The sequence below is a fragment of the Macaca fascicularis genome, chromosome 1, assembly GCF_037993035.2.
Source record: "Macaca fascicularis isolate 582-1 chromosome 1, T2T-MFA8v1.1".
Taxonomy (NCBI): domain Eukaryota; kingdom Metazoa; phylum Chordata; class Mammalia; order Primates; family Cercopithecidae; genus Macaca; species Macaca fascicularis.
The window spans coordinates 214,171,632-214,199,432 of NC_088375.1; the positions used below are offsets into that span (position 1 = coordinate 214,171,632).

The 27,801-nt window shown below is 37.5% G+C and overlaps 1 protein-coding gene across 50 annotated transcripts in view; it reads left to right on the forward strand.

Moving 5' to 3' along the window:
- EIF4G3 (eukaryotic translation initiation factor 4 gamma 3) overlaps positions 1-27,801 on the forward strand; it is a 375,324-nt gene that overhangs the window by 284,023 nt on the left and 63,500 nt on the right. For 30 of the 50 annotated variants that reach the window (XM_074018065.1, XM_074018064.1, XM_065528529.2 and 27 more), the window contains 6 exons: positions 3,585-3,831; positions 7,981-8,114; positions 9,875-9,994; positions 10,772-10,882; positions 17,450-17,620; positions 24,292-24,489. In XM_074018065.1, coding sequence (XP_073874166.1) covers positions 3,585-3,831; positions 7,981-8,114; positions 9,875-9,994; positions 10,772-10,882; positions 17,450-17,620; positions 24,292-24,489 — 981 coding nt within the window. The remainder of the gene's footprint in view (positions 1-3,584; positions 3,832-7,980; positions 8,115-9,874; positions 9,995-10,771; positions 10,883-17,449; positions 17,621-24,291; positions 24,490-27,801) is intronic. The other 20 variants (XM_065528583.2, XM_065528533.2, XM_065528550.2 and 17 more) reach the window with 1 other exon arrangement.

Here is a 27,801-nt window from a genome sequence, read left to right on the forward strand (position 1 = left end):
CCTTCCAGAGGCATGGGGATCACATACAATCCTGATTTCGTTTTAGATTCAGCTGTTTTTTTGTTATTTTTCTTATCTTATACTTCATGTTGGATTTCTAAGCATTATTGAATATTAGATAGGCCGCTCCTCCCATGCCTTCAAATATTCATCCTAATCTTCAGCTTGAGGTTCAGCAAACTTTTTGTGTAAAGGTCCAGATAGTAAATATTTTATGCTGTTACAATTCCTCAGATCTGCCACTGTAGCTTAAAAGCAGCCATCAACAATGTGTAAATGAAAGAAGCATGGTTGTATCTTCACAAAACTTTATTGATAGACCTTGAAATCTGAATTTGTATGCCAGGAAATATTTTTCCAGATTTTTTCAGATATTACAAATATAAAAATCATCCTTACCTTGTATGCTGTGCAAAAGCAGGTGGTGAGCCAGAATTGGCCCTTGGGCCGGAGTTGGCTATAAAGCTTCTTTAGCTTGTTACTCTTCAAACACAAGAACTGTTTTGACTTATTTTGAACCAATCACTTTTTCTTAACTTTATACTTTAAGACAAGGCTGAGCGCAGGGGCTCATGCCTGTAATTCTAGCACTTTTGTAGGCTGAGGCAGGAGGATCACTTGAGGCCAGGATTTCGAGACCAGCCTGGCCAACATGACAAAACCCCATCTCTACTAAAAATAAAAAAAATTATCTGGCCATGGTGGTGCTCACCTGTAATCCCAGCTACTCAGGAGGCTGAGACAGGAGAACCACTTGAACCTGGAAGGCGGAGGTTGCAATGAGCCAAGATTGTGCCAGTGCACTCCAGCCTGGGCAACAGAGCGAGACTGTCTCAAAAAAATAAAGTAACCTAAAAAATTTTTAAAAACTAAAGCAAGACAAAAAAATATTTGTTTTTTTTATACACTGACTTCTTTCAGAAATTCTTTTTTCTGTCTTTCCTAAAACTGAGCTTTCGTTGGCATAGTGTAGTAAATACTGGATGCCATTGTGTTCATTTCCACTAATCAAGCTCCCCCTTTCTTAGATTTATTTTCTCAGCTTTTAAACTAGTTTGTTTCTGGTATCAGCTTATTTGGGTTACATATTAGGTTGTTGCATTATTAAAGATATTTATCAAAATTATAGCTTAGAGGTTGGGCGCGGTGGCTCACGCCTGTAATCCCAGCACTTTGGGAGGCTGAGGTGGGCAGATCACGAGGTCAGGAGTTTGAGACCAGTCTGACCAACATGGTGAAACCCTGTCTCTACTAAAAATACAGAAATTAGCCAGGCATGGTAGTGCATGCCTGTAATGCCAGCTACTCTGGAGGCTGGAGGCAGGAGAATCGCTTGAACCTGGGAGGTGGAGATTGCAGTGGGCCAAGATCGCACCACTGACTCCAGCCTGGATGACAGAGCGAGATTCCGTCTCAAAAAAAAAAAAAAAAAAAAAAAAAAAAAAAAATTATAGCCTAGAAAAGTAAGGATGAAGGATGATTTCATGTTAAAATTGCTGGGCAAAGTATCTTAAAATAAATTTTAAAATTTTAGAGCATTTCATCAATTATTATATGCATAGTTGCCAGTCTGATTTTCTAGCACTTTTAAAAAACTCATTGCATTAAGCATAGAGTTCTGTCAAGTGAATTCTTAACAGGTTCCTATAAAAGGTTTACCTTTGGCTGTCCAGCCAGTGAAGTGATCTTTTTCTTAAATCTGGTTTTCTGCGTAAACAATTTAGGAACTGTTAGATGCTTACAGACTAGTTGACTAGGATTTTATCCTGCTAAAAACAAAACAAAACAAAGAACCCATAATATTTAATTAAGCTATTTTTGTTATTCTCTTCAAATACCCCTCATAGTAATACACCTGAGATAATTCAGTGATTCCGTGTTCTCTGAATTATGGTTTGTTATTCATAAAACTTGTTTCTTTATACTTCCTTTTCCAGTTAGAAATTAAATTTCTGAGTAATGTAGCCTCCGTTTCTGTGTGATAGACGGTTGTTGATTGTAGATACAGAGAAGAGGATGCGCTGTATTCTCTAAAAAAAACTTTTTCACATTTTATAAGATCTGAAATAAGAATTCTGTATCATTGTATAATTTGGTTAGGTTGCTCTTTAATAAGTTAAATACCATTAACATACTCATATCCCAGATTTATTAAATGTCTTCTTGATGACCTGTACTTAATTATGAGATGGTATTATAAGATTATTATAATTAGACTATACTAGAGTCTAAAATTTTTAAAAATGAGGCTGCTGATTCATGATTCAAATTTGGTAGATCTGGTTTTTTCAATGTTTAAATGATACCAACTTTCTGCCATGCTTTATAAAATAAATTGTTTCCAAACTTATTTTTTTGGAATTTTATGTCTGTCTGTCTTTTGAGGATTTTTATGTACTATCTTTTTCCATGGATTAGTCGGGGGAATGGGGGTGGGGTGGGGTTTGTGCATATTTGCATGAACTTTTTATTTCCATTATTAGAAACAGAGTCTAAAAACTGTTTCTATTAATAACATTAAACAATTTATTGGCTTTTCAACCATGATCTGTTATATGGCAAAATAAAATTTGCTAGTATTATATCTGTTTTAATACTATCTAACAAAGAAGTATTTGTCACTCAAAAATTGTTTTAAATGTAATTTCATAGATTATTTGGGGTGAACTACTTTCTGCTATATATGACACTACTTTACACTATCCTCTGCTGAACCAGCTCCAATTCTTGGCTCTTCTCCTCGTGTGAATTTATCAATTAGAACACCTCTGAGTACTTGTTTCAGAGGATTGTTTTCAGAGTGCTTACCCTTCATGAAAAAGGAGTTCGTGGAGAACTTTGCCTCAAGGAGTTTTGAAGATTCATGAGGCCTTTACAAAACCATTTTTGTTTGATATCTGACACTAAGATGGTCAAAAATAATCTAAGGAATAACTTCAGTTCTTTTTTGCCTTCTGAAAATAGGTGTGATATTCCAGATCCCAGATTTCTCTCTCTTTTTTTTTTTTTTTTTGGCTATACAAGATTTTTCTATATGGTCACAGCCTCAGAGAAGTCTAAGAACAAATAACAAAATAGATTTTAACTAGCAAGTGGCCTTTTTGTAAAATGAGATATGATCAGCTTTGTAAAACTTAGATGCTTTGAGCACTTCTCCAGACCCTCAATTCCACAGCCAGAGGACAGTATAAAAAATACCCTCCAGTGTTTCTTTTTATATTTGTGGAGCTTTCATGGCAAGGGTAGTGTAGTGCTCGTTTTAGATTTCTGACTAGGACTCTTTCATGTTCGTAAAGTTCCATGGATTAACAGTTCTTTCCATTCTAACCTTTGGTACATTTGGATATTATTAGTCTCATGTTAAAGCATTTCAGCAGCCATTTGAATTGTCTTCCTTTTCCTAGGTGCTGAAATGAGAAAAGTATTTTTTTAAAACTCACCATTCTAATACAACATGCTGAACACAGACATTCTTATCTTGAGTGACATGTTTTCCTTTGCTGTTTGAAGGGGGTTGATGTATGTTTTTGTGTATATTTACACCCATGAAAAAAATGTAACCTCTTTGTTCATTTATTATTTAGCCTAAAGCCGAAGAGGAACTTTCAGTTGACAAAGTACTTGAATCTGAACAAGATAAAATGAGCCAGGGGTTTCATCCTGAAAGAGACCCCTCTGACCTAAAAAAAGTGAAAGCTGTGGAAGAAAATGGAGAAGAGGCTGAGCCAGTACGTAATGGTGCTGAGAGTGTTTCTGAGGGTGAAGGAATAGATGCTAATTCAGGTTCCACCGATAGTTCTGGTGATGGGCTCACGTTTCCATTTAAACCAGGTAAGTTTATACCTGCCTTCCTATTTACCTCTTTTCCCTCTACTGCAACCTTAGAGAAATGTTGCCTTTTGATAGAGAGATACTGGATGGAAGAAAGAGGTTTATCACAATATAATATTTACAGGACAGATCATCAAGCCTAAGTTAGTGACTAGCAAATCCAGAGAGTTCTGTATTGATGGAAATGATACCCGACACTGGTATTCCCCTTTTACTGGCAATGGAAGAGCATCTGGCAGAGGGAATCAGTTCCAGGCTAGTGGGTGCAGTTTGATTTTAAAAATTATTCTATTTGTTTTAATTGAAAGGGATATAGAGATATTACCACATTCCTTGAGATGGCGTTAGTCATCTTTCATAAGACTCGAACTCTGTTGACAGAAATCACTCTGTAGAACTGAACTCTGAAACAAGATATTGAGTACCTGCAATATGGGAGGTCCCCTGCGGTAAATCTGTATGATAAACAAGTAAATAAGGAATATATTTGATAAACATATGGTAAACAAATACAAACCCTGGAGGATTTATCTTAAGACACCATCAAATGGATTAAACCTGTGACGTAATACTATATGAACCGTGACTGACTTTGAGATATATGGAGAGATTTGGTGTGGATCTGTGAGGAAAGATGGTTCCTTTGATAGAAAGTTTGGGCTGGGTATGGTGGCTTACGCCTGTAATCCCAGCACTTAGGGAGGCCAAGGCGGGCGGATCACCTGAGATCAGGAGTTCGAGACCAGCCTGACCAACAAGGAGAAATCCCGTCTCTACTAAAAATACAAAATTAGCTGGGCATGGTGGCACATGCCTATAATTTCAGCTACTTGGGAAGCTGAGGTAGGAGAACCGCTTGAACCCAGGAGGCAGAGCTTGCAGTGAGCCGAGATTGTACCATTGCACTCCAGCCTGAGCAACAAGAGCGAAACTCCATCTCAAAAAAAAAAAAAAAAAAAGTTTGGAGTAAGTGAAAAGTTTTCCTTAGTCTGCCACATCTAGACTAAGTTTTGCAGGAGGTAGGGTTCAAATGTAAAATACCAGACCTCAAAGATAACCTAGATAGGTGTTTTTCAAACCGTTGGGTTTAATACTATTTAATAGATTGTGAAATTTATAGGTCACAACCAACATTTTAAAAAAGGATAATATAATGAAAAAATGTCTGTCTATTACATGTAGTGAGAATAAGTATCAGTTTGGAAACTTAGTAGTTATGTATGCGTGTATGATTCTCCTGGGTCATGAGGTCATTTTATGTCTTACTGTGAGTTGTAGTCAGAGATGTTTGAAAACCAATGACTATTACTTATCACTTTATTTTATATTATTTTTAAATTCTTTTATTTATTTTTTATTTTTTACAGAGGGAGGGTCTCTCTATGTTGGCCAGGCTGCTTTCAAACTCCTATGCTCAAGCACTCCTCCTGCCTCAGCCTCCCAAAGTGCTCCCACGCCCAGCCCTTACCACTTTGATATACTGATCTTTCACTACCAGTAAACTCCTGTTAATGGGCTTTATGAAATTGTAAATTTATGCTATTGTAAAAGTTTTTTTAAAAAACCCTAGGACTGAGTGTACTGAATTGCTTTTGTCAACTTAGGCTTGTATACTGTGTTCAAAAATAAAGAAAAAGATCTAGGCTTGTACCAGGTCACAGAGTACTTGTAGCCATCGCCAGTGTGTCTTAAGAAAATGGAAGCACTATTGCTATTTTTAGACTATGTAAATTATATTTTTATATTATTTTATTTTGTTTTAACATTTTGTATATTGCATAATTTATGTTAGTTATATTTCATATTATATTTTAATTCTTTTCATCCATCAGTTTTACAATATAGGCCCTGACTATAATTGACCAACTACCTTTTGCTCTTGTAGTATTTAACAGCAGTAATTGAAAAAAGACAGTAGAAATTGGAACAAAAATAGTTTGAAATTTAGATCCCAATAAGCTGTCTACTTTTTAATAAATATAATAGGTAATAAAGATATGGTGGAAAACATCTGGAATATTCTCAAAGACCATCAGTGGGTCTATAACCTACACATTAGGAACCTCTAATATAAAGAGGATCCAATCTGCTATCAGGAAGTAATCTGGAGTCTGATTTTGATGAGTTTTATTAATTAAAATAAGAAAACTGTGATTTTTTTTTTAGATGAAATTACAGGCAAGGAAGAAAACTTAGTATCTAACTGCTTAGACATTTCATTATCTTAAATAAGTTGTTTCTGTGTTTTGTGTCCTTTTGCTTTTTTTTTTCTCTAAAATAACATTTCCAAGTGAACAACCAAACTATCCGTTTTCATTGAAGCCAAGGGTTTTATCAGGTTTCTTATTTCTTAGTTATTTAAGGGCTTGGTAGTTTATTTAGTGAAGATTATTATATGTCCCTGGCCAAAGGTTGGTTAGTGTGTATGTGAAATGATTCCTACGTGCTTTAGATTATTTTACTACTCAAAGGTATTTAGAAGGGATGAAAGAACAAGTGATGGTTTAAAATCTTCACATATTTCCTGACTGTATTTCATTGTTCCCTTCTATTTTGTGTTTGTTCATGAAGAGATAAATACTGGAAAGTGTTTTGTACTCTGAGGGGATGTAAGTCACGCATCATTTAATGACGGTGATTTGTTCTGAGAAATGCATCATTAGGCAGTTTCTTCCTTGTGCAAACAAAAGAGTATTTACACAAACCTAGATGTTCTAGCCTACTACACAACTAGGCTGTATAGTATAGCCTGCTGCTCTTAGACTGCAAACTTGTACAGCATGTTACTATACTGAATAGTAGGCAGTTGTAACATAATGGTAAGTATTTGTATATCTAAATATAACTAAACATAGATAAGGTATAGTAAAAATACTATATAAAAGTTTTAAAATGTTACACTGTATAGGGCACTTACCATGAATGGAGATTGCAGGACTTGAAGTTGTTCTGGGTGAGTGGTGAGTGAATGTAAAGACCTAGGTCATTACTGTACGCTGGTGTAGATTTTAAAAACATTAGGGCACACTACATTTATTTTAAAATTTGTACTTTCTCTAATAATGAATTTATTCTTAGCTTACTGTAACCTTTTTACTTGATAAACTTTTAAAATTTTTTAACTTTTTTACTTTTGTAATAATGTTTAGCTTAAAACACACTGTACAGCTATGCAAAAATATTTCTTTCTTTTTTCTTTTTCTTTTTCTTTTTTTTTGAGATGGAATCTCCTACTCTGTTACCCAGGCTGGAGTGCAGTGGTGCAATCATAGCTCACTGCAGCCTCAGCCGCCTGGACTTGAGTGATCTTCCCACCTCAGCCACCTGATAGCTGGGACTGCAGTTGCACGTCACCACGCCCAGCTAATTTAAAAAGATTTTTTTTCCTAGAGATTAGGTCTTACTACATTGCCCAGGCTAGTCTCAAACTCTTGGCCCCCAAAGTACTGGGATTATAGGTGTGAACCACCATCCCTGGCCTTGTTTCTTTATGTCCTTATTCTATAGGCTTTTTTCTATTTTTAAAATTATTTATCTTTTTACTTAAGAATTTTTGTTAAAAACTAAGACACAAACACACACATTAGCCTAGGCCTATACACGGTCAAGATCATCAACATCACTGTCTTCTACCTCCAGATCTTGTCCCACTGGAAGGTCTTCTGGGGCGATAATATTCATAGAGCTGTCATCTTCTATGATAACGGTGCCTTCCTCTGGAATATTTCCTGAAGGACTTGCCTGAGGCTGTTTTACAGTTAACTTTTTTTTTAATAAGTAGAAGGAATATACTCTAGTGATTAAAAAGTATAGTGTAGTAGGTACGTAAGCCAGTAACATAGTTATTTCTTATTACTATGAAGTATTATGTGTTACACTTGATTGTATGTGCTATACTTTTAAGTGACTGGCAGCACAGTAGGTTTGTTTACACTACCATTAACACATACATGTGAATAATGCATTGTGCTGCCATATTAGGATAGTTACAGTGTCATTAGGCAATAGGAACCTTTCAGCTTCATTATAGCCTTATGGGACCACCGTTGTATATGCAGTTTGCTGTTGATGGAAATGTTGTTTTGCAGTGCATGACATATATAATATAATGCCCTATAAACAGTTGTCTGCCTGTATTCCTCTTTCTAGAATCCTGGAAGCCTACTGATACTGAAGGTAAGAAGCAGTATGACAGGGAGTTTCTGCTGGACTTCCAGTTCATGCCAGCCTGTATACAAAAACCAGAGGGCCTGCCTCCTATCAGTGATGTGGTTCTTGACAAGGTAAGCTGCATACTCAGAGAAAACTAGTTCTTTTTGGTGGGAACTGATTTTAACTATAAGTGCAAATATGTGAAGTATCAGCAGTTTTTAGTAATTGTTAGACCAAATGATATAAAAATATCGAATGTTTAAGAATTTGTTTCCCTAAACACTGTTGGATTTGGAGTTCCTTATAGGTTACAGTCATTTTGGGATTTGGCCCATATTGGACTAGTGTTTTTTTAATGTTTATTAATTGATTTATCTGCTTATTATGGCTGTTTTTTGGTGATATAAAAATTTTGTGTTTGTTGGGGGAAACATACGGCTAAATTGATACAGGGGTCTTTCCTCATTGTTCTAAAAGTTCATTATGGAATTCTATCGGCATTGAGGACAGGTCAGAAATCTAGGAAGGTATTTGGCAGATCAAACATAAGTGAGAGTCAACATGATTCAAATAATATGTATCTCAAAATTTCCCTGATAGATACCTCCAGTGATTGAATTCCCCAATCTTGTGCAAACAGGCATCCTTCCTCTTTGCATCTGATCTTAATGGTGCACACAGCAAATTAGTACAGTCAATATTTGTTTACTAAATTAAAAGGAGTAAAGTCAGATCTACTAAAGTAATTTCATGGAAATCAAAGATAAACCAGAGCTGATGACTAAGCTTGAAGTATTCTTGTTTTGTAGAGGAACAAAAATGTAAAATGTAGAGATTAACTATCTTATGGAATCATATCTACCTCTTAACTGATTTATGCCTAGTGTTTCATTATTGGAATGCTAAGCTTGTGGGAGTTACTTGTATCCTACTGCTCAAGGTCATAACCAAGATCTGATTTTTCACGCAAAAAAATTTGCAGCCTCCGGCATAAATGGGGTAATAAAGATGTCCAGGAGCTGCTTATCCAGAACTCATTTATATTATTTTACTTTCTTATAGCAATAGGTCTTCTTACTTCTATTGGTGGTATCTAAGTCTTCTCTCCTAGATAGTTATGTGAGGACAGCTGAATGATTGATTAATGGTGCTAATTTGAGGCTACTTCAGTACCTCAGAAGTCAAGTGTTATATCCACCAAATTAGATTATCCTCTTAGAAAATATTCCTGCCTGTCCTGCTGCCTTATCTGTTTATGACTTTGGACACTTAATTAGTTGACTTCTCACTGGTCTGCTTAACTTTGTGTCGTCCATAGTCACATTACATGCTTATTCAAAGTCAGATATCTCAGATTAACAAGGCAGACAGTGAAATTTTAAATGAATCATCACCCATGAAATATATCTCCTTTAATACTTATTGTCCACTCATAATACATTCTTTACTAACCATAAGTCTACAGCATCAAAACTAAAATGAGCAGTAGCAGGATTCCTATAGGCAAGTGCTCTATGTCCTGGTGAATATTTTTTTTTTATTTCTAAAATTTGACACTAGCGTAGAGGATCTCAAAATGTCTTGTGCCTTTCAGTTGGTCCTCAGTATCTAGTGAGCCAATCTACTGATTATGTATAGCCCCTACTTGGAAATTTAAGGCCTAAATCATTCTCAGGGTGTCGGAAAACCATTGTTTTAGCCTAATGGCTCTAAGGATAGCCCAGGAGAACCTGCCATGGATGAGGTTGGGCTTCTGCTGGTTCCGAAGCTGATGCTTACCCTGTGCTTACCGTTTAAGCTGATGTAACCTTTCAGTCAAATTTTTTGTTATCTTTTGTGGCAGGGAATGCTCTGGAACATGTATTAAGCTTTCTTTTGCTTCTTCATGCAGATCAACCAACCCAAATTGCCAATGCGAACTCTGGATCCTCGGATTTTGCCTCGAGGACCAGACTTTACACCAGCCTTTGCTGATTTTGGAAGGCAGACACCTGGTGGAAGAGGCGTGCCTGTAAGTGCAAGTTCCCTACAACTCACTTAGTTAGACACTGGCACAGACTCCATGAAATCCTACCTCACGGCAAGACAGCAGCTTTTGTTCGTTGATTCTAGTCAAGAAGAAGAAGAGGCAAAGACTATCCTTTCCATACTCATATTAAAGCAAATAAAGAATACACTTGAGTTGTTTTTACTTGACAGAAGCTAGTCTGCATTAATTTGGTCTTGATTTTTTTTTCCCCCATTTTTTCAATTGAGGTGACCTGCAAATAGGTTTAAAAATAGTGCCAACCATGGCCGGGGATGGTGGCTCAGGCCTGTAATGCTAGCACTTTGTGGGGTCAAGGCAGGAGGATCACCTGAGGTCAGGAGTTCAGAACCAGCCTGGCAACTAAGAGAGACCCTGTCTCTACCACAACAAAAAAAAAAAGAAAAGAAAAGAAATAAAATAGGCCAGGCATGCTGGCGCATGCTTATAGTCCTAGTCCTGGCTACTCGGGAGACTGAGGTGGGAGGATTACTTGACCCCAGGAGGTCCAGAGCCATGATCATGCAACTGTACTCCAGTCTGGCTGACAAAACAAGAACAGGAGGTCCAGGCTGCAGTGAGCCATGATCATGCCACTGCACTCCAGTCTGGGCAACAAAGCAAGACCCTGTCTCTGAAAAAAAATATAGAGAGAGAGCGCCAGTCTTGATAAGATTCCTGTTTTGTTTTGAGGTGTCCTGATATACTGGAGATCTCTGATGACATTCAGCTAATGATCATGTCTTGTGTTTGTTTCTACAGATTTGCAAAGTGCAGAGCAGGCATGGATTGCCAATTCTGGAACAGAGCAAAGCCCCAACTTGCCCTCCGCTGGCGATGTCACACCCACCCGTGAAGAGCCTGCCTCTAGGGGTGCGCTGAACGCTTTGTTTTTTGTAATAATAGTCTCTGGTGTTACAATATTTTCTGTTACACTCTTTTTATTTACTATTGATTGTTAAGTCAAAATTTGAACAAATGACAAGTACAAAAGAGTACAGTATCGGTAAACTGCAGATTGCTGTTACACCTCCAGTGGCAGGCTCTTCAGCGGTGGAAGTGGCATCACCAGTGGAGTTATGCTGGGGCACTGCACTGTGCAAGATTCGGCAGACTCTGCCTACTCCATGCTTTGTAGAATTCAGAAAGCATGGGGAAAGTTGCCAACGATGTTGAATACCTCTTTTCCCCAAGTTAGAATGGCATAGAGAGCAATAAATCTAACATTCTGGAGGAGCTTGGGGTTTGATGTACATTTGCAGATCACCCTGTTACTTCATTTTATGTAAGGTGACGCTTTTTGTTTCTCCATCACCTTTTTATTTCTGAAATGGCAACTTTTGAAACCTGCTTTGAATTAAGACTACATTGTCTGACAACAAATGTCACTTTGTAGATATTTAAATTATTTGATTATTTTCCTGCAACCAAACAGTGATAGAATATACTTGAATGCCTACAGTGTGTTGTAGACTTTGTAAAAACTACTGAAAACCACCTGAATTTGAAGCATACTGTTTATTGAGTCATTACCATCACCATTTTAGAGACCTGTGTATGTGAGATACTCTGTTTCTCACACATTTATCTATTTTCAGGAAATACTAAATTAAAATTTTTTTAAATCTTGAGTTACCTCACCAGCACGTCTTAGAAAGCAGCTTTCTAGAAACCATTTTATACCTTTTTTTCAATATTATTTCCTTTTTTAATGTTGAATTTTTATTTGTATTATTGTTCGTTTTGGTTTTGGTTTATCTTTGTTTTGCCAAATATTTGAAATAATGTTGATGCTGTTTTGAATATTCTGTGGATAACAGCATCTGTGGTTATTATCATATTGCCCAATTTTGTTGATAGGTGGCTCACAAAATGTATAAATCCTCTTCCAATGTATATTGTCACTTTTCACTACCAGCTTGCTAGTCATTGTTTGCTAATAACTAGTTACAACAAAAAGGAAATATTGTGAGTTTAGAGTAAGTGACGTCTCTTTAAAATTATTGAAAATAGAAAATAATTTTTAAAAGTAACTTTATCACAGTGTATACCACTCCTCTGTATACCTACATATGTGAGATTAGTGAGTTATTCTGGTACATTCAAAGTAATGTGACTAGAAGTGAGACATTATCTAGAATTTGTAGTAGCTCCAAAAATATCAACTTTAATTATTTAATTTACTTTTATTAAGCAGTTTTGTTCTATGTCAGAAGCTAGTTTTTAAGTGAAATTTTGATTTCTCAGGATAATGTTGATATGTTAAGCCTTAAGGCAAGTTATTCTTCCAGCCTGTCTCCTAGATAACAGACATTCTCCACTTAATGTGCCCAGCTTACCTTGGTATATTGATATAGATACAGATGGGAATGTCACAGGACATAAATATCAACATATAAAGAAACAAAAATGGCCAGGCACAGTGGCTCATGCCTGTAATCCCAGCACTTTGGGAGGCCAAAGCGGGTAGATCGCTTGAGTCCAGGAGTTCAAGACCAGCCTGGGCAACATGGTGAAATCCTGTCCCTACAAAAAATACAAAAATTTGCCGGGCATGACGGCACACACCTGTAGTACCAGGTACTTGAGAGACTGAGGTGGGAGGATTGCCTGAGCCTGGGAAGCAGAAGTTGGAGACAGAGGCTGCAGTGAGCCAAGATCGCACCACTGCACTCCAGCCTGGGCAACAGAGCGGGGCTCTGTCTCAAAAAAACAGTAACAAAAATAATGCTGTTTGGAAAAAAGCAACAGCCCTACTCCCCTACTCTTTGCAGTTTCTGATTCCATACTTCAAATAACTTTTTCTAGTTCTCCAAATTATCTTATAATTAATTATCACCTAATAATATTAAAATCTATGTGGTATGCCCCATTATTATCTTAATTAGCCATGACTTCTAATACAAACTTTTCTGCAACAGGCTAGGTACGGTGGCTCACGCCTGTAATCTCAGCACTTTGGGAGGCTGAGGTGGGCAGATCACATGATGCCAGGAGTTCGAGCCCAGCCTGGCCAACATGGCGAAGCCCTGTGTCTACTAAAAATACAAAAATACAAAATTACAAAAATATAAAAATTAAAAAAAAATACAAAAAAAAAAAAAAAAAAACAAACAAAAATTAGCCTGGGATTACATGTCTGTAATCCCAACTACGCAGAAGGCTGAGGCACAAGAATTGCTTGAACCCAGGAGACAGAGGCTGTAGTGAGCCAAGATCATGCCACTGCACTCCAGCCTGGGTGACAGAGCAAGACTGTCTAAAAAAAAAAAAAAAAACCACAAAAACTGCTGCTGCAACAGACTTACTATAAAATATTTTTAATGCATGCTAATGATTTTAAAATGTCATATGCAGCTACGTAGTTTTCAAACCTAAGTGTCCTTCTCTGGATAGTAAAGTGCTTATCTGTTAGAAATTACCACGAAATAGCATGTCTTTAGTTATTTTTAAAATAAAATTATGGGCGGGGCGACGGTGGTTCACGCCTGTAATCCCAGCACTTTGGGAGGCTGAGGCAGGTGGATCACGAGGCCAGGAGATCGAGACCATCCTGGCTAACACGGTGAAACCCCATCTCCACTAAAAATACGAAAAATTAGCCGGGCGTGGTGGTGGACGCCTGTAGTCCCAGCTACTCGGGAAGCTGAGGCAGGAGAATGGCGTGAACCTGGGAGGTGGAGCTTGCAGTGAGCCAAGATCGTGCCACTGCACTCCCTCCAAGATCGTGACAGAGCAAGACTCCATCCCAAAAAATAAAAAATTTTAAAAAATAAAATAAAATTACTCATCAGTTGTCTTTGTAGTCTTTTTGTGGACATCACAGAAAGCACTCCAAAAAATATATCTTAAGAGGAGCATTGGACCTAGACAAGTAATTTGCCATTTATAGTTATTTTAACTAACTTTTGAGATAAACTGATCAATCATATTTTCTTTGATTATCCAGGTAAGCAGTGGAATTTAAGGTTACAGTCGCCGAATAAGATAGGAATGATGTATATTAAATTGCAAAACAGAGATGGGTATAATTTCTTAATACCTTTTTGAAAACTGACAGTGGGTAAAAAATTCAAACTTTAATATCGCCTGAAAAAAGAAAATGGCTCACTAATCAACCCCAGATTTTGACATTTTTAGTTTTGACATTGTGGACCTTGAGTACATTATATCTTAAAGTTCCTTAAAGTACCGTCTTTCAAAGAAAGAAACCAGGTGTCATTTATTTTTGTGTAGCCCATAACTTTTAGCACAGGATCCTAGATTTTTTGTGTGTTTAGTATATAAATCATTCATCATCTGTTGCTACTTCTGAAGGATACCAAAAATTTGATTATCTGTATTGTTTTTCACACACAAAAAGGGACGTGAAATGTTTACGTTTATATATCACTTTTTTTTGTTTTTGTTTTTGTTTTTGTTTTTGAGACAGAGTCTCGCTCTATCACCCAGGCTGGAGTGCAGTGTCGCGATCTCGGCTCACTGCAAACTCTGCCTCCTGGATTCACGCCATTCTCCTGTCTCAGCCTCCTGAGTAGCTGGGACTACAGGCGCCCACCACTACGCCCGGCTAATTTTTTGTATTTTTAGTAGAGACAGGGTTTCATCGTGTTAGCCAGGATGGTCTTGATCTCCTGACCTCATGATCCGCCTGCCTCGGCCTCCCAAAGTGCTGGGATTACAGGCGTGAGCCACCGCGCCCGGCCTATATATCACTTTTTTAAAAGTTCCTTTTGATCCTTTGGTATTGACGATAACATAGTTTTTAGGGTCCTTTTACATGGTGTATATCCTATAATCACATTTTTAGGTAGGGCTGGCATTGTATACGTGAAAAACCTTAACAAAACTAAGAGACTTTCCTACAGTAACTTTGCTCATACATAGCAGATTTGTACTCTCTAGAGTCTGATTCTTTTGTCTCCTAAGTTCACTACACCACAGTTTTCCAGGCATTGCTATTCCAAACAGTGAATTCATTCTCAGAGTGTAAATATGGGCGCATTAGAGATTGATTAATTGAACATACTAAGATTTTGTAAGTATAGTAGATGTATTAAGGACTCAAAATACCTAGATAAATATTTGAGAACAGTGTCTTTATCTTAGTTATAACCAGAGATACAATTATAATTTTAAAATTTTTCATGGGTGTTTTCACCTGGGTTTTAATTTTAACTATTTTGTCTTGGACTAACAATTTATCAGTTAGCTTTTCAAAGCTTTTTTTCCTTTGAAGCATTATTGTTACTTTCTCACATCTCTGTGTTGCTCATTTGAGACTCACACATATTTGTCTTGGAGCAGGTAAAGAGGTGTGGAATAAATCGTATTGCCATTTTCCAGATTCAAATCTCAAGGCATATTTATTTATTGGTGTTTGCAGTAGGGTTTGGAAATGGGCATTTTCTGACTTTGTCTCCTAATGTGCATCTATGGCTCTTACTTGATTTTGACATAATTTCCTTTCATTACATCCAGAAACATTTGTTCTTGGCAATGTTTATGTACAAATGCATGGATTAAATTAAATATCTTGTGATATAATTGTTTACCTGAGGTTTAGCCAACCATTTAATAAGTTATTAATCTACATAAGTCAACAGTAGAATATAACTTGAATTATAAAAATCAGGCATTACTTGATTGCTACTTTTTTTTTTTTTTTTTTTTTTTTTTGAGACAGAGTCTTGCTCTGTCGCCGAGGTTGGACTGCAGTGGCCAGATCTCAGCTCACTGCAAGCTCCGCCTCCCAGGTTTATGCCATTCTCCTGCCTCAGCCTCCCGAGTAGCTGAGACTACAGGCGCCCGCCACCACACCCGGCTAGTTTTTTGTAGTTTTTAGTAGAGACGGGGTTTCACCATGTTAGCCAGGATGGTCTCGATCTCCTGACCTCGTGATCCACCCGTCTTGGCCTCCCAAAGTGCTGGGATTACAGGCTTGAGCCACTGCGCCCGACTGATTGCTACATTTTTCTAACAGAATTGTTTTGTCTGGGCTACTATATTAAAGTTTCAGTTACAATTTATGTTCTTATAGTAGTACTGTCTGGTTTAACAACTGTTCCCTGTTGGCATTTTTCCAATCTGATGATCTTTATTTCCTTTCAGTTATACCATGTGTCTCATACCTCTGGGTTTATCTGACCTGTTTTTTTTTGTGTGTGTGTGTTTTGTTTTTGATGTTTATCAAATAGTCTGAGATATCATCAGTACTGTATCCTTAGCTGGGTGCATTTGACAAGACTGGTGTGAAATTTTGCAGAAACTCTAACTTTTGATCCTGATGCATTCTTGATAACTACCATTTCTAATTGGGGCAGATGGTGAAGCATAAAGGAATAATTCTGAGAATGATTGATGTGTAAAGGTGTTTGAGCTTAGCAGCTTAGGCCCCAGACTGTGTATCTCCTAGAAACTGCCTTTTTATATAATAAATGACATTAAAGTCTGTACTTCTTTCTCTGAAGTGTTTTATGAATTCAAAAGGGCAGCATTGGGGCCTTAAGTGAGAAATGATTCTCATCTATGTGTGCTTTGTATGAAGTTTTTATTCTCTCTTGAAATCTAATGGCTAGCCCTTCAGTACAACTCAGAAAGAAAAAAAAAATCTGATGGCAATATTTGCTCAGCACTAAAAGAATGATATATCAGAAAAAGTAAAGGTTGTCAACATGCAGCAGGTCTGCTTGAAGGTAGCAGAGCTTAGTGTCAACCCAAATGTTTAACCTTGAAAAATTATTTCCAAGCATTTAAGATAGTAATTGTTATGAATGTTTTGATACACAAAATGCAACTTTTAACTTACTCTGTTATCTCTACTTAGTGTGCTGGCATAAAATGGCAACATACTTTGGTTTTAACACAAGAGTATAGTGGGAATCCAGCAGGAACAGAGCTGACAAATAAAAGGAAGACATTTTTTTTTCAGGGAGTAATTTAGTTTGACTCTCATCGATGATATATAATGAGTTTATTTTAGTATTTCTGACCCAACATATCAAGTGGAATATTTTATGATCTACAGTAAGGCTTAGTGTTGATGTTATATTTGCATTTTACCCTGGGATTGTAGAAACGCAATTTTAGCAGATTTGTAACTGGGATGATAACTACCTTTGAATTTTTGTAATTATTGAAGTGACCAGTCCACAGTTATGCAACTAATAAAAGATAAAGCTTCAGTTAGAAGTAGTCTTTCTCATTAGAAGTGACAGCTTTGTCAAACATCTTGTTCAAAAAGGCCTCTTGTTCAAAAATTGTAGTGGTGGAGAATATTACATTGATGGTCTTCTGAGGTTGTTTTTTTACCCCGCAAAAAGATTACATCCAGCTTGAGTGTCTAGCATTGCTTGGTGTGGTCATCAGGCTTGACTTGAACAGCACAGCAAAGACAATAAATTGTAAGTACTCTGAATAGCTGTAATATTCTTGTCCTAGTTGTTGAATGTTGGACCACGAAGATCTCAACCTGGCCAAAGAAGAGAACCAAGAAAGATTATCACAGTTTCTGTAAAAGAAGATGTACACCTAAAAAAGGCAGAAAATGCCTGGAAGCCCAGCCAAAAACGAGACAGCCAAGCCGATGATCCCGAAAACATTAAAACCCAGGTGAGAACAAAAGCATATCCTGACATTGTTTTGAAATTATGTTGATTTTCTTCAAACTTATTTTGCTTTGCTAATGTTTGTAGAGATAATCAGTTTAAGACTTTTTATAATGCTTTCCTATTAAAAGAATTATTCTAAAAGCCATTATGGATGCCAGACAACCTACTGTTTTCTCTTGAAATTGCTTTTTGTGTGTTTTTTCAGAATAGTTTCCAGGTCTAGAGGTTTCATGTGTCATAGACTTATGTAATTCAGGCTTAAGTTAATATTTGCTTTTCTTTAAAATACATTTTTAGATTCTCAGTGATTGAGTCTCTTTATCCTATTTATCCTAATTATTACATTGCTTTATGTTCTTTGTCAGGCCTTCATTGCCAATAAGCTAGAATTTAGAAACTCATCTTGTTTTGAAGGCTTTTGGAATAAAATTTAATTCTTTGAATCTTTTTATGCATATCCTGCCCTCAGAATTATGAGGATAAATTGAATGGATTTATTTTATTGACACAAAATTAATTTTTATGTGTCAGATTATATAAAGCCTTTATTCATCTTTTGCTTTATACACAATGTCAATTCCTATCCCCAGGTTACCTCTGCGACTTCAGATGTTTTTGCTTCTAGGCACCAAAACTGGAGTCTCTTAAAATTCACACTTGTACCAGAGCTAAGCATCACAGATCACCTACTAACTTTTGAGCATCTTGATTCCTTATATATCTTTTCTCTCACCATGAACAGTTAAGTGTAGCAGTTCAAAGTTCCAGGTCTGGAGGCAGAATCCTGACTCTGTTAGGCAGGTTCTTAATCTCAACTATAAAATGAAGTTACAAACATTGAGTGCCTCATAGGGCCAGTGTTAAGATTGAATGAAATAATATAAACCATTTGGCATGGTTCCTGGAGCTTGGTTAAGTGCTCAGTATGATGATGTCCCTGAGAGCGGAGATGGGCCTTAGATATCGTTCTGATTCAGTTCCATCACGTAACCTCAGAGAACAGGGGATCCCCAACCCCTAGTACCAGTCGGTGGCCTGTTGGTAACTGGGCCACACAGCAGGAGGTGAGTGGTGGCAAAAGAGCATTACCACCTGAGCTCCACCTCCTGTCAGATCAGTGGCAGCCCTAGATTCTCATAGGAGTGAACTGTACATGCAAGCGATCTAGGCTGCACGCTCCTTATGAGAATCTAACTAATACCTGATGATCTGAGGTAGAATAATTTTATCCCAAAAACCACGTTCCTCTTCCCCAACCCTGGTCTGTGGAAAAATTGCCTTCCACAAAACCAGTTCCTAGTGCCAAAAGGTTGGGGACCACTGTTTGAGAGAGTAAATTCTCAGTAAATAATTGTTCAGTAAATAAGCGAACCCACAGAGTAGTTAATACAAAACAGAGATGAAGATGAAGCAATCCGTCAACTAGCCGTGCTGTCAAACTGTAATTGGCGGCTTGCTTTTGTTTATCTCTGTAGTGATTATCCCCAAACATTTGCCACAGGGTTCCTAAGGACATCCTTCTTCACATTGCTGAGATCAAGTCCCTACATTTCTCTCCATTTCAACATATCTCAACCTTTTTTGGAGGGAAAAAAAAAAAAGAAAAAAAAAAAGCCTTCTTTGTCCCTCTCTCCAATCTCCCTGAGAAATGCTTAATGATAATGGGCCTAAATGGCCTGTATGAAGATAGTTAAAACTTCCTACTGGATCTTCATAATTGACAATGAAGATGTATTTAAGGCACTTGGATTAGTGCCTTACTTTATTAAATTCTTACTGTACCTATAATGAGGAAATAGATGTTACCCTTTTTTTTCATATGAGGAAACTAAAGCTTCAAAAGTTGTCAAGCGTCATAAAAGAATAGTCCAGTTGTTATAACTTGTAATCTGCTTGTTTATAACAGAGTTCTCTCCATTATTAAGTCTTATTTCAGAAACAATAATTATCTTGATATGAGGTAGCATTAATTAATAGGTTTTCTTTAGTAAGTAGATAAAAGAAATCCAATGGAGAATTATTAAAATTCCTTTACAGAGCCAGTACAACCTTCTTTTTCTTGACACTTTCTTTTAAATATGGACTTGATTTGTTGCCTTCCCTTATGTTCCTACTACTATATTAAATCATTTAAATCAGCATTATGAACGACCACTGTCGATGACCTTATTCTCATCTTCTTGAAGCATTTCTAGGAAATCATTGCCTCAGGACATGTCTGGGCTTCTACCCCTAGGATTCCCTGCATTCTCTTTCTTCTTTCTCCTCTGTTAACAACATTTCTACTGAGGCTGCCTGAGTCATCTACCTGAAACACTGATTTTTGTCTTTCCATTCGAGCTTTTTAACCTAGCGTTCAATATGTCACTTTCACTCACAACCAGAGAAGGCTAGTCTTCTGATATTTCCAGCGTGTTCTCTCAATTAGCAGGCTAGAAAATCCTCATTAACAATTCCTTCCTAAAGTGTTTTCTCTTTCATCAAATATCTCCTTTATTTTTTTTTCTTCCCTTTAGCCAGCTCTTTCTATCCTTTATTATCTGGCCCAATTATCATTTCCTTCTTTTTTTTTTTTCTTTTCTTTTAAGATGGAGTCTCTCTCGCTCTGTCGCCCAGCCTGGAGTGCAGTGGTGCGATCCTGGCTCATTGCAGCCTCTGCCTCCTGGGTTCAAGCGATTCTCCTGCCTCAGCCTCCCAAGCAGTTGGTATTACAGGCATGTGCCTCCACGCCTGGCTAACTTTTTGTATTTTTAGTGGAGACCGGGTTTCACCATGTTAGCCAGGATGGTCTCTATCACCTGAACTGGTGATCTGCCCACCTCAGCCTCCAAACGTGTGGGATTACAGGCGTGAGCCACCACCCCCGGCCCTCATTTCCTTCTAAAGGCATTCCTCGACTAATCCAGTGCCTCTGACCTCATGTACCTAAACTATTCCCCTTTCTGGTCTCTAATCAACCCTAGTACTTGCTTTATCACTTCGTTTTTAAATGTATTGTCCCTGCAACTAGATTTTGATTCTGTGGAAGGCAATAACTGCTTTGTGCTTCATTTGTACCTAACACAAAATTTAGTGGACATCAACTAGATATTTAGTTACAGTGAAAAGATTTTTTTTTTTTTTTTTTTTGAGACAGGGTTTCACTCTGTCACCAGGGCTGAAGTGCAGTGGCACTATCACAGCTCACTGCAGCCTTGATCTGCTGGGCTCAAGCGATCCTCCCTCCTCAGCCTCTCAAGTATCTGGGACTGCAGGCATGTGCCACAATGCCTGGCTAATTTTTTTGTAGACACCAGGTCTCATTCTGTTGCCGAGGCTGGTCATGAGCTACCATCTCAGGCTTTTTTTTTTTTTTTTTTTTTTTGAAAGAGGGTCTTAATCTGTTGCCCAGGCTGGAGTGCAGTAGCACGATGGTGTCTCGCTGAAGCTTCAACCTCCTAGGCTCCCACCTCAGCCTCCCAAGTAGCTGAGACTATAGGCATGGACCACCATACCTGGCTAATTTGTTACAATTTATTTTTTATTTTTTATTTTTTTTTGAGACGGAGTCTCGCTGCATCGCCCAGGCTAGAGTACAGTGATGCGATCTCAGCTCACTGCAACCTCCGCCTCCTGGGTTCAAACGATTCTCCGACCTCACCCTCCCAAGTAGCTGGGACTACAGGCATACCCCACCACACCCAGCTAATTTTTTTGTATTTTTTGTAGAGACAGGGTTTCACATGTTGACCAGCCTAGTCTGGAACTCCTGACCTCAAGTGATCCGCCTTCCTTCGCCTCCCAAAGTGCTGGGATTACAGGTGTGAGCCATTGCGCCTGGCCTAAAAATTTTTTAGAGGCAGTGTTGCCCAAACTGGTCTTGAACTCTTGGCCTCCTGCAATCCTCCTGCCTTGGCCTCCCAAAGTGTTGAGATTACAGGCATGAACTCCTGTAGCTTAGCTAATAAATGATTTTGTGTGTGTGTGTGTGTGTGTGTGTGTGTGTGTGTATGTAATTTTTTTTTTGGAGACAGAGTCTCCCTTTGTTACCCATGCTGGAGTGCAGAGGCATGATCTCAGCTCACTGAAGCCTTGAACTCCCAGGCTCAAGCAATCCTCCTGCCTCAGCCCCACAACTAGAACTACGGGTGCTTACTACACATCCAGCTGATTTTTGTATTTTTTGTAGCAATGGGGTTTCGCCTGTTGCCCAGGCTGGTGTCGAAACTCCTGAGCTCAAGCAATCTGCCTTCCAAAGAGCTGGGATTATAGGCATGAGCCACTGCACCCAGCCTCTTTTCATTCTTTCAGCAGTGTCTTTCACAGAGCAGTTGTTTTTATTTTTATTTTTATTTATTTATTTATTTATTTATTTATTTTTTGAGACATAGCCCCACTTTGTTGCCCAGACTGGAGTGCAGTGGCACAATCACAGCTCACTGTAACCTCAGCCTCCCCTGGCTCAGGCAGTCCTCCCACCTAAACCTCCCAAGTAGCTGGGACTACAGGTGCGTGCCACCGTACTCAGCTAATTTTTGTATTTTTTGTAGGGACAGGGTTTCGCCATGTTGCCCAGGCTGGTCTCAAACTCCTGGGCTCGAACAGTCCACCCACCCCAGCCTCTTAAAATACTGGGATTATAGGCATGAGCCACTGTACCCAGCTGGTTTCTAATTTTGATAATACTGAATTAACCTTTTCATTCATGATTGTGCTTTTGCTGTCATATCTAAGAAATATTTGCATAAACCCAAGAAAACAACGTTTTTCTACTGTGTTGTCTTCTAGAAGTTTATAGTTTTAGGTTTCACAGTTAGTTTTGTGATCTAATTTTTGTTGAGTTTTGTACAAGGTACAAGATAATAGGTCAGGGTTCTTTTTCTCCCCTTTCTTGTGGATGTCCAGCTGTTACAGCACCATTTGTTGAAAAGATTATCCTTTCTCCATTGAAATGTTTTGGCATCTTTGTTAAAAATCAGTTCATCATATATGTGTGCATCTATTTCTAGACTCTACATTCTTCATCAAGCTATGTCTGTCCTCTGGCCAACACTACTCTGTCTTTATATAGAAAGTTTTGAAATCTGGTTGTGTGAATTCAATTCTCCAACTTCTTTTTTTTCTTCAAAATTGTTTAGGCTCTTCTAGGGTTTTTTTTTTTGTGTGTGTGTGTGTGTGTGTGTGTGTGTGTGTGTGTGTGTGTATCTTTTCATATAAATTGTAGAATCAGCTCCTTGTTTTCTACCCGAAACAAAAAACAAAAGGCCCTATTAGGATTTGGATTATGATATATCTGTAGATCACTTTGGAGAAAACTGACATCTTGACAATAATGAATCTTTTAATACATGAACATGATATATATCTTCATTTATTTAAGCCCTCTTCGATTTCCTTCAGTGATTTATAGTTTTTGTATTTTTTTCCATCTTTCTTTTTTTTTTTTTTTTGAGACAGAGTCTCTCTCTGTTGCCCAAGCTGCAGTACAGAGATGCAATCTCAGTTCACTGCAGCCGCCTCCCAGGTTCAAGTACTTCTTGTGCCTCAGCCTCCAGAGTAGCTGGGATTAGAGGCATGCATTACCATATCCAGCTAATTTTTCTGTTTTTAGTAGAGATGGCGTTTTGCCGTGTTGGCCAGGCTGGTCTTGAACCTCTGGCCTCAACTGATCCACCAACCTCAGTCTCCCAAGTTGGGATTAAAGGTGTGAGCCACCACTGCTGACCTTTTGTTAGTTTTTTGGCTAAACATTTTATAGATTTTGGTGCTGCTGTAAATGGTACTTTAAAAAAATAATTTCTGGTTATTTATTGGTAATATATAGAAAAGTAGTTGATGTTTGCATTTTGACATTGTATCCTACAATTGCTAGACTGACTTATTCTGGTCTTTTTGTAGATTCCTTATGATTGTCTATGTAGACAATTTTATCTTCTCTGCATAGAGTTTTATTTCTTCCTTTACAATCTACATACCTTTTATTGCTTTTTCTTTGCTTTATTGCATTGATTAGGACCTCTGTTATGATGTTGAATGGGAATGGTGAGAAGAAACATTTTTTGCATTATTCTCAATCTTAGGGGCAAAAATCATTTTGCCTTTCACCATTAAGTGGAGTTGTATATCTCCTTTTACTAGTCTAGGAAGATCTTCAATTCCTTTTTTTTTTTTTAAATAGAGATTTTATAACATTATTTTAAAAGACTCCTGCCTAGTATTTCATACCATTATTTATATTATACCATAATTTAGACAAATTTCTATTTTTTTACATCAAAGTTATTTTCTGTAATGGGTTATTATGATGGAAATTAGTGTGGCTAAAATATTTTTACGTATCGCTAAATATAAATATATTTCTAAAAGTATAATTACTGGTTCAAAGGTTACATACACAATCTTAAAGCTTTTGATACACATTGTCAAATTGCCCTTAGAAATGTTAACAGATAATGCTCCCACCAGCTAAGTGTGTATATACCTATTTCTAGAATTCTCCTCAGTAGTGAAAAGAAGGTAATTTCTATTTGTTAAAATAGATTAATTATTTCTATAACTAGTTCACAGTCCTTGTTAATAATTTGAGAAGTTGAACTTATACATTATTTTAAAAATTAATCATTACAGAAAGTACCATATTGTCACAGTTACTCTAAGTTACTCTAATGCTATTCTTTTTTGTGGCCCTTCTAGGAGCTTTTTAGAAAAGTTCGAAGTATCTTAAATAAATTGACACCACAGATGTTCAATCAACTGATGAAGCAAGTGTCAGGACTTACTGTTGATACAGAGGAGCGGCTGAAAGGAGTTATTGACCTGGTCTTTGAGAAGGCTATTGATGAACCCAGTTTCTCTGTGGCTTACGCAAACATGTGTCGATGTTTAGTAACGGTAAGAAGAGAGGAAGGAGTAAAACCAGAAATCTTCAAGAGGTATATTCTCCCCTCACTACACATTCTTCCCAGAAGTGTTATTGGGGCAACATAAAGGGGAGAATATATTTTTAGTATTTATTGATATATCCTCATTATATAAAGACAATCTTGCTTTATTAAAACGTATACTCCCCTCTGTAGGGGATATGAAGTCTGTACTGAAATGGACATGAGATGGGCCCATTCAACATAAGAAAGATTGAGTCAGGTTTGAATTAGTAATGTAAAATTATTGTCATAGGCAACAAATTTTTCCTGTGTGTCTCTTATGGAAAGCAAGCAAATGCATGCTTTCACATTTAATTAAGTTTGAAATTTAAAAACACGTTGATTCTAATTCTAATCTCTGTGAAAATGAAAGGATAGTTGTTCTGTAGTCAAAAAGATTTCAAAGCTGATAATTTCATGTCATAGAAACTGTTAGATTTCTCTCTGTTTACATTGTCTGAAGCCATTTAATCTCCACAGCCTGTCAAATCTAGGGCAAGACAGAGAGGGAGACCAAAGAGCTTCTGATTAGTGTTCATTGTCCTCTATCCCACGATCATAAACTGCCATGTATCATCTGTGTTTTCTCTTCCTGTTGTTACCAAGGTACTTGTGTCAGAAATGTCTGTCCTTTAACATTTGGATTTTTTCTTAATTATTACAACTCGTTGTCGTGCCTTGCTGCTTAGAAACAAGCTATGAAAATGCAAAATTCTCTCATTCTACCAATAGTTTTGACTACCTATGTCAAAGGTAGGTAAGTCTTTTGGGGTTTGGAAAAGTCACATCTTCTGTCTTAAAGGAACTCAAAATCCATTTTGAAAATAAGTATTTCCAAGAAAAAAAATACTTAAAAGGTATTGTGTGATGTAGCAGTATCTTAATACCTGAATGGATGGTTAGACTGAAAAATAAGTTGGAAGAAAAAAAAAACAGTATGTTGGTGGGAGAGCCACAAAACTTTTACAAAGCAAATAGAGTTTGAGTTGGACCTGAGATAATGGGGAATACACATTTGGAGAAGAAAGAACATATTCTAAGCAGGCTCAATTCTGAAGCAGTAAGTGTGGCTTTGGAGTCACAGCTCTAGGTTTAACATTTAAACTTTAAAATGAAATTCCAGGCTGGGCACGGTGGCTTTATGCCTGTAATCTCAGCACTTTGGGAGGCTGAGGCAGGCTGAGGTCAGGAGTTTGAGACCAGCCTGGGCAATATGGCGAAACTTTGTCTCTACTAAAAATACAAAAATTAGTTGGGTGTGGTAACATAAATTAGCCGGGCATGATAGCATGCGCCTGTAATCCCAGCTACTTGGGAGGCTGAGGCAGGAGAATCACTTGAACTCAGGAGGGAGGCTGAGGTTGCTATGAGCAGAGACTGCACCACTACATTCCAGCCTGGGTGATAAGAGTGAGACTCTGTCTCAAAATAAAATAAAATTAAGATAAGATAAAATAGTTCCTACTCTGCCGCTTCCTAACTTTATGACCTTAGAATAGTTACCAATGTCTTTAAGCCCCTGTTTTTAATCCATAAAATGAGATTAATTCATACCATTTACAATATTATAAGGATAAAATTAATTTTAAAAAAATGAGATTACAAAATTTCTAGCTCAGTGTTTGTCCTGTAGTTAACCCTAAATAAACTGAAACTATACTGGACCTTTTAGGTCCAATTTGTGAAGGTTTTGAATGTTCGCTATAGAATGAGGATGATTATTATTATAATAAAAATAATCTATTCAGCACCTACTAAGTTGAAATATGGGTAGAGGCTTTATGTATACATATTATTTTTAATGGTTATTCTAACTCTGAAAGGTCAGCCCCACTTTCTTGAACCAAAAACTGAGCTTAAAAAGGAAAAATAACTTGCTCGGGGTGATATAAGTAGTAAGTGGCATTGCTAGAATCCAAATCAGGGATTATTTAACTCAATCACTTGCCATAGTGTCTCCTGATGTGCCATAGTTCTATGGAAGCAAACTAATTTTCCATTTCTGGGCGCTCATTTTCATTGTGGTAGCCATGGCATCCTGTGGTCACTCATTAAAATTAGGACTGGATCCCAGATCCTCTGGATCACACTTCAGTGCCCTTTCCCAGTTTTGAATTTTATCAGATAGGCAGTTAAGTGGTGTTCAGGCAGTTTAGTGGAGGAGTGATATGGATGAAAATGGCTTTTGAAATGATCTGGCAATAAGTACAAATTGGATTGGAATAGGAAGAAATTATAGACAAGCCACCCACTTATGAGACTTTTGAAAACTTTATTGGATTGTTTATTTATTTTGCTTGAGACAAGGTCTTTTGCTCTGTTGCCCAGGCTGGAGTCCAGTATTGTGATCATAGCTCACTGAAGCTTCAAACTCCTGGGCTCAAGCAATCCTCCTGCTTGACTGTAGGCACACAGCACCACCAGGTCTGGCTATTTTTTTTATTTTTAGTAGAGATGAGGTCTCACTATTTGCCCAGATTGGTCTCAAAAACTCCTAGGCTCAAGTGCTCCTCCCGCCTTGGCCTCCCAAAGTGCAGGGATTACAGGCAGGAGCCATCTCCTGGCCTCCTGGATTATTTTAAATTATAAGATAACAACCTATTTGAACAAGTCAAATGGTATAGTTAATACAGTTATTACTGTCTGCTTGCAGCCCCAAGCAGTTAATCTTCCTTCCCTATCAGATAGTCACTGTGAATGGTTTTGATGTAATCATCTACAGTTTTCTTCATATTTATAAAATCATATGAAAATATGAGTGTATGTATAAAGAGGTATTTTTTTGGTTTTGCTTTAATTGAATTATATAAATTATTTTCAGTTTGCCTTTTTGTTTTTTTAACTTAATAAATGTTTTGGGCAGCCCTCTAGGTCATTACAGATATATTTTACTCATACTTTTATACAAATTGCATAATATTTCATAATATGCATATACCGTAACTTATTCAACCATCTCTTTCTCTCTCTCTCTCTCCCCCCTCCCTCCCTCTGCTGCCTCTACCTCTCTCTCTCTGTCTCTCGTGTTCTTTTATCCTTGTATTCTGGAGTTTGCCTCCCTCCCTCCCTTCCTTTTTTTTTTTTTTTTTTTTCCCACACAAGATCTCGCTCTGTATCCCAGGCTGGAGTACAGTGGCGTGATCACAGCTCCTGCAACTTCAAATTCCCGGGTCCAAGCAATCCTCCCATCTCTGCCTCCCAAGTAGCTGGAACTACAGGCACATGCTCAGCTAATTTTTGTATTTTTTTATAAATGTAGTGTTTCAGGGTTTCGACATGT